Consider the following 15,694-nt stretch of genomic DNA (forward strand, 5'->3'; position numbering starts at 1 on the left):
AAAACTTTTCACATAACCTCCAAAAACTGGCTGATCCTGTTCCGGGACATGCACAATTTAAATAAATATGTGCCCGGATACAAAAGGAAGCCACTTTTCAACACAATACTGAAAATACTGAGTGATCTGAGTTTAGTCTTTGTTCATTAACTCATTATAACTCTACAGCCAGTTTTGTCCACAGGCAATGCTGATCTCTTCAGTGGGAAGGAGGCCAAGAATTGCATCATTTTAATGGTCTCTGAAGGAACAGTATTGCTGTGCCATATTATATGTAGAAGCATCTCCACTCCTGCAGAAAAGCCTCAATTTTTAACATGTCTTTTGCATGGGTGGTGATAGCTTGTGAGTTCAGTTTGCAGCCTCCCTCTCAACACAGTGCAGTTCAGGCATGGGTCTGCAGGGCCTGCCATGTGTGTTTTCATGTATAGTTTGCATGCTGGAAGTGCTTTCTTGTTTGCTTATTATTACAATCTTTATTGCCTGTTCCCCAGCCAAACTTCTGTAATTCTCTTGATAAGTGCCACTCTGGGCAGCTTTCAGGGTGTCAGAAATGGAAATGACAAGTTGCCTCCTTGGGTGTTTAATACAAAATGCACTTAAATTGTTAGGAGCAGTGATATAAGCCTGGAGCATTGTTGGGCTTTCTGTGTTCATTTCCTAGCAGAGTGTTGACTAAGTAGAGTTGCTTTAGGAGGGAGTCTCTTGGTCCTGGTAGGAATATGGATTTGCGGAGTCCTGAGACTAAGGGGAGCAGTTTTGCCCCTTTTGGTTTCTTGATTGGGAATGAGCAGCACTGGTCATATGGTCCCAGAGGTTGTCTTGTTCTATTGGTATGATAGTGCCATAGGGGAAGCAGGAGGATTTCTACACCTGTGAGATAGGGTGAGGGGAGCAGTTATGACAAGGTTTCCTCACTCTGTGTGGCCTCCCAGACACCCTCTCCCCACACTGTAAACAATGAACTTGTGAAGCGCAGCTGTACCGCAGCTGGGTCCCAATGTAGCCCCTGCCCATTGAGCTGTTACATGTTTTGATGTGCACAAAATCCCCTCTGGTGCAATCTGGCTTCAGGATTTAGCATATCCCAGACTCCTCTGGATGCAACAATTCAACATGGCGCTGCAGTAGAACTGTTGATAACCTCCTAAACGTGCCCACACGCTGTCAGTTTGTTTCTACGTTAACACCTTACCAAGGTTGGCTCCTGCTTGTCAGTGTTCTGCCTGTATCTGGCCCCTGCTGAAGAGCATCTCTGTCTGGTAAGAGCAAAGTATCATTTTCCCAGACCAGAAAGAGTTCTAGGGGACTGGCTTCCTTCCCTAGAAAGACCTGTAAGTGTCACCTCTGAGGCTACGAGCCCTGGCTTCTCTAAATAACTAGTATTGAATGTTAGTTCAAAGTTGTACATGGCTTAAGATGCTGGTTTGGTGTTTGTAGGGGCAGGAGGCATTCCTCTTGGTGGGCAGGGGAATCTTGTTGGAGTTCTGAGTATCCCCCATTTCCCCTTGCTTTAAACTCCTTTAAGGCCTTATCCTTTGTTATCATCCTTCTGGGAGAGGACTGGATGCTGCTTGTAAATGCAGCCAGAGGAGAGGAGGGGTGCAACTGAGCACCAAGACATTACTCAGAACTGTCTGATAGTTCTAGCGAGTGTCTAGCTGAGAATTGCAGCAGGGCCAGTTTGGAGAGAAAGTTTAGATTGCAGGGAACGCCAGCCAAAGACAGAACAAGAGAGAGAAGGGAACTGTCCTAAAAGTGACATTCATTTTGATCATGCAGTGTGTAAGTGTAGCTGGGCTGCTCCCAGGATATTAGCTAGCCAAGGTGGGTGAGATAGTATCTTTTATTGGATCCAACTTCTGTTGGTGAGAGAGACAAGTTTACTGCACAGCAATGGGAGCCCAGATTCCTGGGCTCTTCTGCTCTGGCTTTGCCACTGACTCATGGTGTGATACTGGGAAAGTCACTGAACTGGTCTGTGCCTCAGTTTCCCCATCTGCAAAACCCACTTATTTCTCTCTTAGCAGGGCTGTGACGGTTAAATTAATGCTTGTAAAAGTGCTTTTAGACCCTGGTATAAGAGGATCTATACTACATGCAAAAAGGTGTTACGGTGGCAAGTTTACTGAATTCATTGGGCCTATGCAGGAGTTATAGAAACCAGGCCCTGGACTGCTGCTTAGCTTGTTCTGCTCACAGCAGCAGCTTTATGTCAGGGCACCAGTAGTATGTTTTGCAGGTGGTCTGCAAAAAGTAACTTTGGCTTCACTGTGGGTATATATGGAAGGCAGGCCGTGGCCTCATGGAGCACCCATAAAGCTGAGCTGTTGGAGGTTATTAAGTTCTTTTTGTATCTCGTCTGAGGGCTTGTCTACACTACTCACCGGATCGGCAGGCAGCGATCGATCCAGCGGGGGTCTAGATGCGATAAATCAACTGCTGAGTGCTCTCCCGTCAACTCCGGTATTCCACCAGAACGAGGAGCGCAAGCAGAGTCGACGGGAGAGCGTCAGCTGTCGACTTACCGCAGTGAAGACATCATGGTAAGTAGATCTAAGTATCTCGACTTCAGCTACGCTATTCATGTAACTGAAGTTGCGTATCTTAGATCGACCCCGTGCGGTAGTGTAGACAAGCCCTGAGACAAAGACCCCAGCACCCCTCTTAACACAACACACATGATCTCCAGTCTCACGCACAACTTTGGGCCTGCTCCTCCTAAATCCATTGGCATTTCGTTGAGGTACTCAGTGGAACCACAGTATAGTAATTCTCCATTTGCGTTTTCCATCCCTGTGCTGAGATTTGTCTGGTCCAAGCAGTGCTGGTATTGATGACACTTGGGATTCTTTGTGAAGGCAGCCTTTGGGCCCTCTTGTTTTTGGAGGGGCTGGGAGAAGGTTTAAATTCTTTTCAGCTGTTGTAGATTTCTGAAAACACTCTGGGAGTCCTTAAAGGAATGATGGACTTTGCTGCTGTTGCTGTAACCAGCCTTTCTTGGAACATCTCTCTCTCTCTCTCTCTCTCTCTCTCTCTCTGTTATCCTTAGGGCCCTTCATTTTTGGTTTTTATTTAATTTTCCCCAGGAATTTATTGGTGTTTATTACCAAAACAACAATAACAGGTGAAAATTGATGGAAAAAACTATTAATAATTTTTCTGAGTAAATATTGGGGTTTATTTTGGTGGATGGGAAAAAGTATTCAGTAGATTCATGCTTTGATGAATGGAATTCAATGTGGTTTGCTGCAGAACTAAAACAGAACTCAAAACACAATGCCACCTCTGAGGTAAAGAAAACAATATACAGTAAAAGCTTTGTTATCTGGCATATTGGAGGAGTGAGGGGTGCCGGTAAATCAAAAATTTTGGTTAACTAAGAGTTATACTTGCCAGTGGAGGGAAGGAGTTTGAGTGTGGGAGGGGGGCTCAGGGCTCTGGGTTGGGGCATAGCAGGGGGTGCATGGTGTGGGCTCTGGGAGGAGGCTCGGGGCAGGGGTTGAGGTGGGGGAGGGGTTTCGGGGTGCCGGATCTGGGCGGTGCTCACTTTGGGCGGCTCCCCGCAAGTGGCGACATGTCCCTGCTGCTCCTAGGAGGAGGCACGGCCAAGCAGCTCTGCATGCTGCCTCCGCCTGCAGGCGCTGTCCATGCAGCTTCCATTGGCTGTGGTTCCTTGCCAGTGGGAGCTGCAGAGCCAGCACCCGGGGCGGAGCGGGCGCAGTGCACGCCATGCCTCCCCCTAGGAGCATCAGGGACATGTCTCCGCTTCCGGGGAGCCATGCAGAGCCAAGTAGGGAGCCTGCTGGCCCCACACCAACCAGACTTTTAGTGGATATCAGAAATGCCGGTTTCTAGAGCTTTCCAATTGGTAAAGAGCCAGATAATGCAGCTTTTACTGTATCTCTAATGCCCAAATAAAACTTTTCATTTGAATAAAGTTTACTGTTGTAGACTTAGAACTATTAGACTATAAATATTTACATGGAATAATTGGGTCACACCATTTGCAGCGCATACACTCAACTTCGTCCTTTTCTCTTGTTTTTGTTTTTTTTAAACTTTCAAATACTTCCTTGTGTTCTGAAACATATTTTGATACAGATTTTTGTTTTCTTCCCATTTTAGTGTGTCAGCTCTTTAAACCATTACCTGCTAACAACTTGAAATGTGTACATGATGGGTGTGAGATTCATCAGTACGTTCAGATGTGCACGCATTTCAGAATTTGCATGCGTGACAGTTGGTTTATTGGATGTGTTTTCTAGACTAATACATAGCCTTATTTCAACAGGCAACTTTGCATATACACACAGACTAACATATCTCATGCAATGTATTGTAGTTTCTTAATAAAACAAGTTATTTTTTATATATTTGAATGATACAAAAGTAGGGTGAAAATTGGAAAAAAACAAATAATACTTTTTGTAAAACCTGGGAGTTTTTCAGTACAAATTGGTTTAAACTGAAAACGAAGGGGCTTAGTTATTCTCAGTGATTCTGACAAACGGCAATTTTACAATAAACTCCACATCCTCAAACATGGCTGGCGTGTAATAGAGGCATGGGAAGGTTAAATCTGCCCAAACCTTATGCTGCTGGGGGGGAGCAGTGGCGGATTATCCCAGGGGCCCTGGTCAATTTGGGGGCCCCAGAAGAATCTCCCCCCACCGTGTCCCCGGGGCTGGAGGAGCTCCCACTTCAGCGGGGACACAGAGCTTTTCCGGTCTCAGGGCCGCAGTGGGGGGCGGGGCCTTGGAGGAAGAGGTGAAGCGGGATGGAATGGGGGCGGAGCCGTGGGCGGAAGGGACAGAATGGGGACGGGGCTTTGGGCTCAGAGCTCTGCCACTGTGGCCCCTGGCCAGTGGGAGGGGCTCCGGGCTTGGAGTTCCAGCCAGAGCTGAGAGCTCCATCGCGGTCCTGGCCACTGCACATGTCCTCAAGTGTGAGGAGTATGGGGAGTAAACAGGAAGAACTGGAAGTATTAGTTCATAAGCTAAATTATGACTTAATTGGCCTCACAGAGACTTGATGAGGATAAATCTCTTGCCTGGAATATTGGTATGGAGGGGTATAGCTTGTTCAGGAAGGGCATGCAGGGAGGAGGGTTGCACAGTACATCAAGAATATATACACTTGTTCAGAGGTCCAGAAGGAGGTGAGAGGCAGAGTACTTGAAAGCCTCTGGGTGAGGATAAAAGAAGAAAAAAACCAGGAGCGATGTCCTGGTAGGAAGAGGAGGAGGTGGGTGAGGCATTTCTAGAGCAAATAACAGAACTATCTAAAACACAAGACCTGGTCGGAATGGGGGACTTCAGCTACCCAGACATCTGTTGGAAAAGAAATACGGCAAAACAGAAAATATCCTATAAGTTCTTGGAATGTCCTGGGGACAAGGTTTTGTTTCAGAAGGGGTAGGATGTAACCAGGGCGACCGCCATTTTAGGCTTGTTTCTGACTAACACGGAGGAATTGGTAGTGAATCTGAAGGTGAAAGGCAACTTGAGTGAAAGTGGTTATGAAATGATAGATTTTATGATTTTAAGGAAAGGAAGGCATGAGAGCAGCAGAATAAGGACAATGGACTTCTAAAAAGCGCACTTTAACCAACTCAAAGAACTGGGTAGGTAAGGTCCTATTGGAGAAAATCTAAGGGAGAAAAAGAACTCAGGAGAGCTGGCAGTTTCACAGAGAGGCAGTACCAGGTGCTTCCGCAAACTATCTGAATGCAAGGGAAAGACATGAAGATTAATAAGAGGCCAGTATGGCTGCATCAGGAGCTCTTGAATGACCTAAAATCAGAAAGGATCCTATAGAAAGTAGAAACATGGATAAGTTGTTTAGTAGGAGCACAAAGGAATCACACAAGCATGTAGGGACAAAATGAGCTACACTTAGCTAGGGACATAAAAAGCAATAAGAAAAGATTCTATAAATTCATTAGAAGCAAGAGAAAGAGAAAGGAAGGTGGAGGTCCTCTGCTTAGCGGGGAAGGCGAGCTAAGAACTGATGACATCAAGAAGGCTGAGGTGTTTACTGCCTACTTTGCTTCAGTCTTCCCTGAAAAGGTAAATTGTGACCAGATACTTAATGCAATTAATATTAACAAAAAGGGGGAAGGAACTCAAGCTAAAATAGGGAAAGAACAGGTTAAAGAATAGTTAGATAAGTTAGATGTATTAAAGTCAACTGGGCCTGAAGAAATGCACCCTCTGGTACTCAAGGAACTAGCTGAAACAATCTCGGAACCATTATTAGTTATCTTTGAGAACTCATGGAGGACAGGAGAGGTCCCAGAGGACTGGAGAAGGGCAAATCCAGTACCTAGCTTTAAAAAGGGGAACAAAGAGGATCCAGGGAATTATAGACCAGTCAGCCTAACTTCAATGCCTGGAATAATACTGGAACAAATTATTAAACAATCAATTTGTAAGCACCTAGAGGATAATAGCCAGCATGGATTTGTCAAGAACAAATCATGAATTTTTTTCTTTGACAGGATTACTGGCCTCGTGGATGGGGGAAGCTATAGATGATATATCTTTATGTCAGTAAGATTTATGACACAGTCCTACATGACATTCTCATAAAGAAACTAGGGAAATGTGGTCGAGATGCAATTACTATATGGTGAGTGCACAACTGTTTGAAAGACCGTACCTGAAGGGTTATCAATGGTTCACTGTCAAATTGGGGGGACATATCTAATGGGGTCCTGCATAGGTTTGTCCTGTCTCTGGTAATGTTCAATACTTTCACTGATAACTTGGATAATGGAGTGGAGAGTATGCTTATAATATTTGTGGATGACATCAAGCTGGGAGGAATTGCAGGCACTTTGGAGGGTGGAATTAGAATTCAAAATCACCGTGACAAATTGGAGAATTGGTTTGAAATCAGCAAGATGAAATTCATTAAAGATGTGTGCAAAGTACTGCACTTAGGAAGGACAAATGCACAACTACAAAATGGGGAATAACTGGCTAAGTGGTCGTACTGTTGAAAAGGATCTGGGGGTTATAGTGGATCACAAACTGAATATAAGTCAACAATGTGATGCAGTTCCAAAAAGGCTAATATTGTTCTGGGGTGTATTAACAGGAGTGTTGTGTGAAAGACACAGGAGGTCATTGTCCTGCGTATTTGACACTGGTGAGGCCTCAGCTGGGGTACTGTGTCCAGTTTTGTGTGCCACACTTTGAGAAAGATGTGGACAAATTGGAGAGAGTCCAGAAGACAGCAACAAAAATGATAAAAGGTTTAGAAAACCTGACCCGTGAGGAAGGGTTAAAATACCAGGCATGTTTAGTCTTGAGAAAAAAAGACTGAGGGGGACCTGTTAACAGTCTTCAATAGTGTTAAGGGCTGTTACGAAGAGGAAAGTCCATTGTTCTCTCTATCTAATGAAGGTAGGACAAGAAGTAATGGTATTAATCTGCAGCAAGGGAGATTTAAGGTTAGATATTAGGAAACTCTTTCTCACTACAGGACAATTAAGCACTGGGATAGGTTGCCAAAGGAGGCTGTGAAATTCCCATCATTGGAGGTTTTTAAGAACAGGTTAGATAAACACCTGTCCGGGATGGTCTAGTGTTATCTGGTCCTGCCTTGGTGTGGGGAGCTGAACTTGGTGACCTCTCAAGGTCCCTTCCAGCCCTACAGTTCTGTGATATTATGATCCCCTGTTTTTCCCTCATTTGCTGTTTAAACAGGAGCTTTATCAAGCTGCTTTCCATTTTCTCTTAATGGCAGTGTGCTTTACTGCTGAGATCATGTTGTTCTGATTCCTGAGTGTATTGATTGTCTGAAGTGTGAGTAGCTGCAGTGGTGATGCCCTCAGTTCCCTTCAGTCACTGCCTTGAAGTCCTGTCCACAGTGGTCAGGGGAGCTGTGCTAGAACAGTGGTTACAATGCCATGTTTAAGCACAGTTGTTCCTCTTCTCTGTGTAGCGTGGTACGCGTGAGCAAACCAAGCTGCCTGCTTCATCCACTTGTGAATGACTCTCCAGTAGCAAACTAACATGTCCAGCCCAATGCTCATGAGAGACCCTACCATAAAAAATCGACGAGCACTGCACAGAACTCTTGAGATCTGCTAAACTCAAACTGGTACGTGTGCAGCCCAGCATTTGTAAATGTCCCTTCAGTAACATGGTGCTAACACATCCCTCCACCTGTGAGTGATTCGGCAGGAGCCATATGCTCTTACAGACAATAGTGAATAAAACAATGTGTGAAGGGGAGAAGCCTCCTAAAGGGAAGGATTCACATGCTGTCATTGGGTGCCTGTTACTCCTTCTCAGGGCTGGTGCTGTGACCCTCCAGGTGTCCAGCACCCACTCAGATTGCCAAGGCTTGCACTGAGCCAGGGGCTCCTTTTTCACTGAGTGACAGTGGGTGATCTCCAAGGGTGAAATTCACCCCCGGGCTGAGGGCTGGCCCAAGCCCTGCACCACTTAAATCCTCTGTGCTCACATAGGGCCATGGGGGCACAGACCTTGTGCTGGGCCTGTGCCCAGGGGTAAATCTTACCCCACCTGAGAAAACAGGCATTTCTGTTGAAACCCTCCTGGAGCAGATCTGCAGGGCTCTGCAGAGTCCACTCGCTGTTCTGGACTGCAGTCCCACACTGCAGTGCTGCAGCTCCCTTCCTGCCTGCTGGCTCTTTCGGAGCCCTGTACAAGACTTTGACTACTGCCCTGCTTGCGGGTGTTGCATGAGCTCTTTGTCTGGAAGTCACTCAGTGTGCTATTGACTAAATAAATGGCATGTTAATGGCCCGAGCTCCCTTGTGAACACAGATCCAGTATGTGGCTTTGGAGTTGTGGCTATCACAGAAAGTGAAGCTGGAAAGGGCCTATTAGGTCACTTTATCCTCCCCCAGGGCCAGTGCAGCATTGTTCCTTTAGTGTTTTCATTAGTGCTTTAGCCAGTCTAATTGTAAATGACCCACTTTCCTTGGGAAGAGGATTCCACATGCTAATAAACCTCACAATTAAACAATGTCCCTGAAGTTGGTCTGACTTTCCCTTTAATTGGCCCCCCATCACCACTAGTTATACCCACTGGGGTGCTTCAGTAACTCCTCTCCCTCTGTGGTACCTGCACATAGGGGTTTATCATATTTCTCCTCTCCTCTCTAATCTTCATTTAGCCCAGCCAAACACATTTCATCCCTTTAATCTTTCCTAATAAATCAATCCCTCCAGCCCCCTCATACCATTTGTTGCTCCTCTCCAGACTTCTGCCACTTTGCCAGTAACTTTCTGGAGTTTAGAAACCCAGGATATTTGTATTTGGACCACGTCTCACAAAGGCGGCCACACCTCATTATCCCCATTTCACTGATGGGACAGAGAGGGTGAATGACTTGCCCAAGATCGCTCTGCAGGTCAGGAGTAAAACCCAGGCCTCCTGATTCCTGGTTCAGTGCCTTGTCCATTGGCTTGCTGAGGACCGTACCCAGAATTCTAGCTTTTGATTTCCCTGCTCTTAGATGACACCTCTACATGTGCAAGCCAAATGAGAATTGGGATTTTAGCATAAACTAGCACAGCCATACTGCACTCCAAGCGTTCATCCAATTTGCTGTCCATTATTAGCCTAGCATCTTTTCCCACATTATTGCTTCCCAGCTACCTGCCTCCCATGGAATATCTGTGTTCTGGGTTATTCCTCCCCGAATGTATGAGCTGCAACTGCCCAGGTTGAATCTCATTGTCTTTTCTGCCCATGTTTCTACTCTCTCTTGGTCCCTGGGGGTTATTTCTCTGCTCTTCCTGGTATTTGTGGTGCTTCCCAGTTTAGTGTCATCTGCACAGCTAATTAAATGTGCTGTTTACCTAAAAGGCTGATCCCTGCTGCATCCAACTTCTCTGCCCCCTTTGCCCTCCAGCCTCAGTACATTGCTGTAAAAACCTGCAGGACCAGAACCTGAGACTATGGGGGTGTCAGGCGATGACACTTCTGCATCGGGTTTCCACTGGGGGACCCTGTGGAGCTAGACACTGCAGGAAGTACTGCCCGGCAAGGCCTGAGTGGTGCCCTCCCCCACAGCCCACTGATTGGCCCATGCTGGTGTATAAACCAGGAAGTCATCACCGGGAGCTGTCTGAGCAGTGGTGCATAGTGGCTGCTTGCTTCTGCTCCGGATATTGGCTTGTTCTGAAACCCAGACTCTGGCTCCTGACCCTAGCTCAACCTTGCCTCCGCTGCTTGCCTCCTGTCTGCAGCTTGGTTCTTGATCCTGACTTCCTGGAATCCTGACACCCCCCCGCAAACTCCTCTACTTCTCTCCTGACCGTAACTGACCTGTGCACACAGGCTGCCCGTGGCCCGGCCTGACATTACCTCACATCGCATCGCAATCCACATGACAGTGCACCATCTCCAAGACAATTAAAATGAACTGTTTCAAGTAAAGTTTTCTGAGACTGTGACCAATGTTTTATACATGTTCTCAAGGTACTACAGTACTGCGGGCCACAAGAGCCTTATCCAGCGTGGAAGGAATTCAAGAGCAGGCCTTAAATATGCAATGGCAGTTAAGCTCGTCTGGAATGACTTGTCCTTCTTAAATCCAAGCTGCTCATTACTTCTGGTGCTGTCATCTTTTAGGTGCTTGGTATTTGTTCCATTGCTTTACTAAAGACTGTAGGTAGAGTTATTAGCCATTGCCAGGAGCACCCCCTTCCCCTCCTGCTCTTACCCCTTTGAAAAGGACATTTACCACATTTGCTTTCTTCCGCCTACTAGTACTTGCCTGGTTTTCCATGACTTAATCAATGATAGCCAGTGTTGGAGGAAGTTTATAACAATTTAACACTTTTCCTCTGTAAAAGCTTGAGAGTAGGCTTGGATGGATTAGATTTTTATTGGTAAATGTCAGTAAACATCGATTTCACCATACACATACACCAATAGACAAAACAAGTTTCCATCTATGATGACCAAGATTTACCAGGTAGGCAAAGTAAGACGAATGCTGCTGAAGAATTTAGAGTTTGATTTAAGAATATTTCCTTTGTATATTTTGACATTTTGTGTTTTAATGGTTATAAAGTTTTAACTTTTTGAGTCACATTTACTGTCATTAAATAATTGGCTAACCCCCCCATAATTTTCTGAAACTATGAATATTCACATAGATGAAATAAAAGCACTATAATTTTTGTTTTGTCCATTTTGTCACAGCCGCCATCTTAGAGAGTGATCTCATGGGTTCCTGTGTGATACTTTAAGATTATTTTTTGGGGGGTGGGGGCATTCCTTATTACTTATATAACATCTATATTGTGGTAGGGCCTACAGTCTCCAATCTCATAGTGCCAGGCCCTGTAAGAACATAGAAAACAGACCTTTCTCCCGAGCTGACATTTCTTCTACTTGTGCAGCGAGGAATGAAGCAGGTGCATGGAATGGATAGTTCACTATCTGTAACAACGGTGGATGTGAGGCAGCATCTGCTAAACCTTTACGTTTTCAAATCAACAAGTGAGATAACTTATCCCCAAGAGTCTTAAGAGAGCTAGCTGAGGAGTTATCTGAACCACTAATGTTAATTCGTAAATTAGCTGGGGCAATTCCTAGGGGTTGCAGGACAACTAATGTAATGCCAATAATTGAAAAGGGTAAAAGGGATGATCTTAGGGTTATAAATGGGTTAGCCTGATATCAAGCCTAAGTAAAATTAGAGAACCGTTAATTCAAGACTCTACTAATACAGAATTAGAGGCTAAAAATACAATTAATGCCAGAAAGCGTGGTTTTGTGGATGGTAGTTCTTGTCAGACAAGCCTGCTGTCTTTTTTTTGACAAGTTTACAGGTCTGGTTGATAAATGCAGCTACATTGATACAATATACTTAGATTTCGGCATTGGACTTAGTACAACATAACATCTTGATTAAAAAAAACTTGCATCATATGGAATTAACAGGGCACAAGTTAGATGGATTAAAAACTGGCTCACTGACAGACCTCAAAATGTGGTTGTTAATGAGGAGATATCAATGAGTGGGGCCATTACTTACGGGGGCCCCCAGAGATGGGTTCTGAGTCCAACTCTATTTAAAATATTTATCAATGATCTAGAAGAGGATATAAAATCTCTTCTGGTAAAGTTTGCAGACAACACAAAGATTAGTGTGGTAGTAGATAATGAGAGTAGAGTGATCTGATTTGCCTGGGTAAATGATCACAATCCAACAAAATGCACCTGAATACAGCCAGTGCAAGGTACTATGTCTGAGAACCAAGAAGGCAGGATATATCGACAGGGTGTGTCTTGGAAAGTGGTGACCAGAGAAGCATTTAGTGGTCGTCATAGGTAATCACCTCAATATGTGCTCTCAGTGCGACGCTGTGGCGAAAAGGGCTAATGTGATCCTTGGATGTATAAAAAGAGGAATAGCAAGTAGACGAAGGGAGGTGAACTTGCCTCTGTACACAATGCTGGTAAGACGGCTACTTGAACACCGTGTCCAGTTCCGGTGTCCGCACCTTAGAAGGGATGTGGAAATCCTGGAGATAGTTCAAAGGAGGGGCACAAAAATGATCCCGGGTCTGGAAAACAAGCCTTGTGGTGTGAGGCTTATGGAGCTCAGTTTGTTCCATTTGTTGAAGAGAAGGATGAGAGGTAATGTTATCACTGTGCCCTGAAACGTGGAAAAGAGATCTGAGTTGGGTGGGCAGGGGAGGATCTTTTCTACCCTGCTGCAAGGCAGAACAAAAACCAGTGGCTGGAAGTTGAAGTTAAACAAACTCAACCTTAAAATGATGCCTTTTCCTAGCTGTGAGGGTTACAAAATATTAGACCATCTTCCCAGAGGAGCTGGCAGCCTCACCACCACGTGGGGCCTTTGAGGAGATTAGCTGTCTTTCCCGAGGCCATGCTTTAATCCAGCTTCTGGGGAACATTCTGCAGCTTCTTGGGAACATTCTACAGGAGAAAGAAAAGGAGTATTTGTGGCACCTTAGAGACTAAGCAATTTATTTGAGCATGAGCTTTCATGAGCTACAGCTCACTTCATCGGATGCATACTGTGGAAAGTGTAGAAGATCTTTTTATACACACAAGGCATGAAAAAATACCTCCCCCCACCTCACTCTCCTGCTGGTAATAGCTTATCTAAAGTGATCACTCTCCTTACAATGTGTATGATAATCAAGTTGGGCCATTTCCAGCACAAATCCAGGTTTTCTCTCCCCCTCCCCCCCACACAAACCCACTCTCCTGTTGGTAATAGCTTATCTAAAGTGACCACTCTCCTTACTATTTTTTCATGCTTTGTGTGTATAAAAAGATCTTCTGCAGTTTCCACAGTATGCATCCGATGAAGTGAGCTGTAGCTCACGAAAGCTTATGCTCAAATAAATTGGTTAGTCTCTAAGGTGCCACAAGTACTCCTTTTCTTTTTGCGAATACAGACTAACACGGCTGTTACTCTGAAACCTGATTCTACAGGAGCTCAGTCTAGATGATCACTGTGGTCCCTCTGGCCTTGAATCTATGGGATCGAAGTGTAAATAACTTACAGGCACATAAATTACCAGAGTTATAAAAGCAAAGCTTCAGGAGTTAGATTTATAACCCAAACTCCCAATGTTTTGCAGCTGCCAGAGAAGCATTAACGGTGTCTGTTTCTCCCTTCACAGAGCTTCCCCTGACCCTGTCACCCTCAATGGAAGCACAGGTATGTCGTGAATGTGATTTTTCAGAAAACTGTTCAAGCAAATCTCATTTCGTGTGTGTGTGTGTGTGTGTGGATGTGGATGTGGATGTGCACAGACAGTTTCTTTTTATACCCAAACAGAGCTCTGACGACAGCATTAGCATTGGGGGCGGGGCTGGAGATGCTCATACACTTTCTAGACCTGCTGCTTCTTGCTGTGTCCTGGCCTGTGCCCCGCTGGATCCTGCAGTCAGCATGAATGGTGGGGGCTGAGGGAGGAGGAAGCATTGTTCCCTGTGATTATTGTACACAGGAAAATTCCATTCAAAAAAGCATGATGTGGCCATTTGGGGAACTCCTTTGTCATGGTTGCAGGGCTAGCTGGACCTCTCGCCCCTCTCTGGTCTCACTGACTCCCGCTCAGGTGCCAGGTCTCCTGCCTTTCTCTCTCCTGGGGTGAAGTAACGGTGATTCTCTCACTGTTAGACCAGGCCCTAGGCTACATCAACCAGCGTATGGGTGATCTGACTGAGTTCAGCACTTGTGGCTCTTCCCAGCGAGAGTCTGAGATCAATGGGGATTCTAGACTGACCAGCCAGCCAGCTTGTTTAATATATTAACAGTAGGGAGAAATCATAAGATTAGAGAAAAGGGGGTTTAAAACAGCAAACAGTCTGGACACATGTCTATCTTACTTAGAGGCTTACCATTCCCTGATGGAAGCCTAGGAAAGCCTAACATCTTCAGACACCCCAGCACGGTCTGAGTGTCAGTCTGAACACCTTCTCAGCAACAACTGCCTGACCTCCGGACAGACTGCCTTTTTAATGCTTCAGTCCTTTTGATCTTCTGGCCCCAGCACTGGGAGAGCAAGCTTTGTAATGGGGCTTATTGCTCAGGCATTATCTCTTAACCACCCTGGGAGTTGGCGTATCTTGAACTATTGTTCTACTTCCTGCTTGTTTTTCCAGCAGCCTGCTGCTAATGTAAACCAACACATTAATAAGTGAGCATACCAATATCCCTGTCACACACACAATTCATCAATTGTCACAGAGCAGCCCTGGGTCTGTCACACTCTTCTCAGGAGAAAGATTCAAGGACTGAACTAAGAATATAGCTGGGTCACTGATTGATTCTCCTGCTGTGTAACCATGTGCCCTGACAGAGAGAGGTGAAGAGCCAGAGGCTGCTGTAAATATGGCCATTAAAGTTCTGAGTGGGTGCATAGGTCATGACCTGCCCCGACACACAGAGCCAGAGTAGCCGGGCGGTCTTCCAGGGCATTCTGTCTCTCCCCAGTTGCAGTGACTAGCCTCAAAGCATGAAAATAATGGAACAGGTGCAGTGCATCTTCTGGCGTTACAGGGGACAGTTCCTTTCTGCTGCCGTCTGGCATGGTGTCAGCAGGCTGGGCAATCGCTGCTCTCAAACCATAGGACCTGGTGTTTTGCTCCCTTTCCCTGCTCCATCCCCACATGTAACCAGTGCATATGAAAGGGCAGCAGCTCCATGCGCTGGCTTGGTTCCAGGCCACGGCTGCCGAGCCAACGCCCCGCTGCATCCCAGTGTGCTGCTTTGACTACCCTGGCAGGTGGGTGGCTCTTGTTTGATCAGCCCTTTCATGCTGGTTTTGAAATTGGGGACACATTTTTTTGCCGGCTGCCACTGGCTGGGGTTTCATATTTTACCAGCCAATCAGACTGCAGCATGACTGCCTGTGATCAGAAAAGGAGGACTTGTGGCACCTTAGAGACTAACCAATTTATTTGAGCGTAAGCTTTCGTGAGCTACAGCAATTGTGATCAGTGCAATTGGCCAAAGAAAGCTCCAGCCAGTTAGGAATGCAGGAGAGCAATCAGGGTGCTTCTACTATGTTATTAACCAATTGTAGAAACGCAGCAGAGCATTTGAAAGGTGTTAATTGTCTTATGAACCGCAGTAATATCTCCATGCTCACCCCTCACCTCTCGATTCCCCACCCACGTACCTACTTCATCTATCTAGGAAGAGCTGCCT

The 15,694-nt window shown here is 45.7% G+C and overlaps 1 protein-coding gene across 5 annotated transcripts in view; it reads left to right on the forward strand.

The window, feature by feature from the left end:
* SPIRE2 (spire type actin nucleation factor 2) overlaps positions 1–15,694 on the forward strand; it is a 60,683-nt gene that overhangs the window by 16,249 nt on the left and 28,740 nt on the right. For all 5 annotated transcript variants that reach the window (XR_012641586.1, XM_074968927.1, XM_074968924.1 and 2 more), the window contains exon 2: positions 13,659–13,696. Coding sequence is in view for 4 of the 5 variants with exons in the window: in XM_074968924.1 (XP_074825025.1) it covers positions 13,659–13,696 (38 nt within the window). In the remaining variant the exon portion in view is untranslated. The remainder of the gene's footprint in view (positions 1–13,658; positions 13,697–15,694) is intronic.

Source organism: Natator depressus, chromosome 12 (genome assembly GCF_965152275.1).
Source record: "Natator depressus isolate rNatDep1 chromosome 12, rNatDep2.hap1, whole genome shotgun sequence".
In the NCBI taxonomy this organism is placed as follows: domain Eukaryota; kingdom Metazoa; phylum Chordata; order Testudines; family Cheloniidae; genus Natator; species Natator depressus.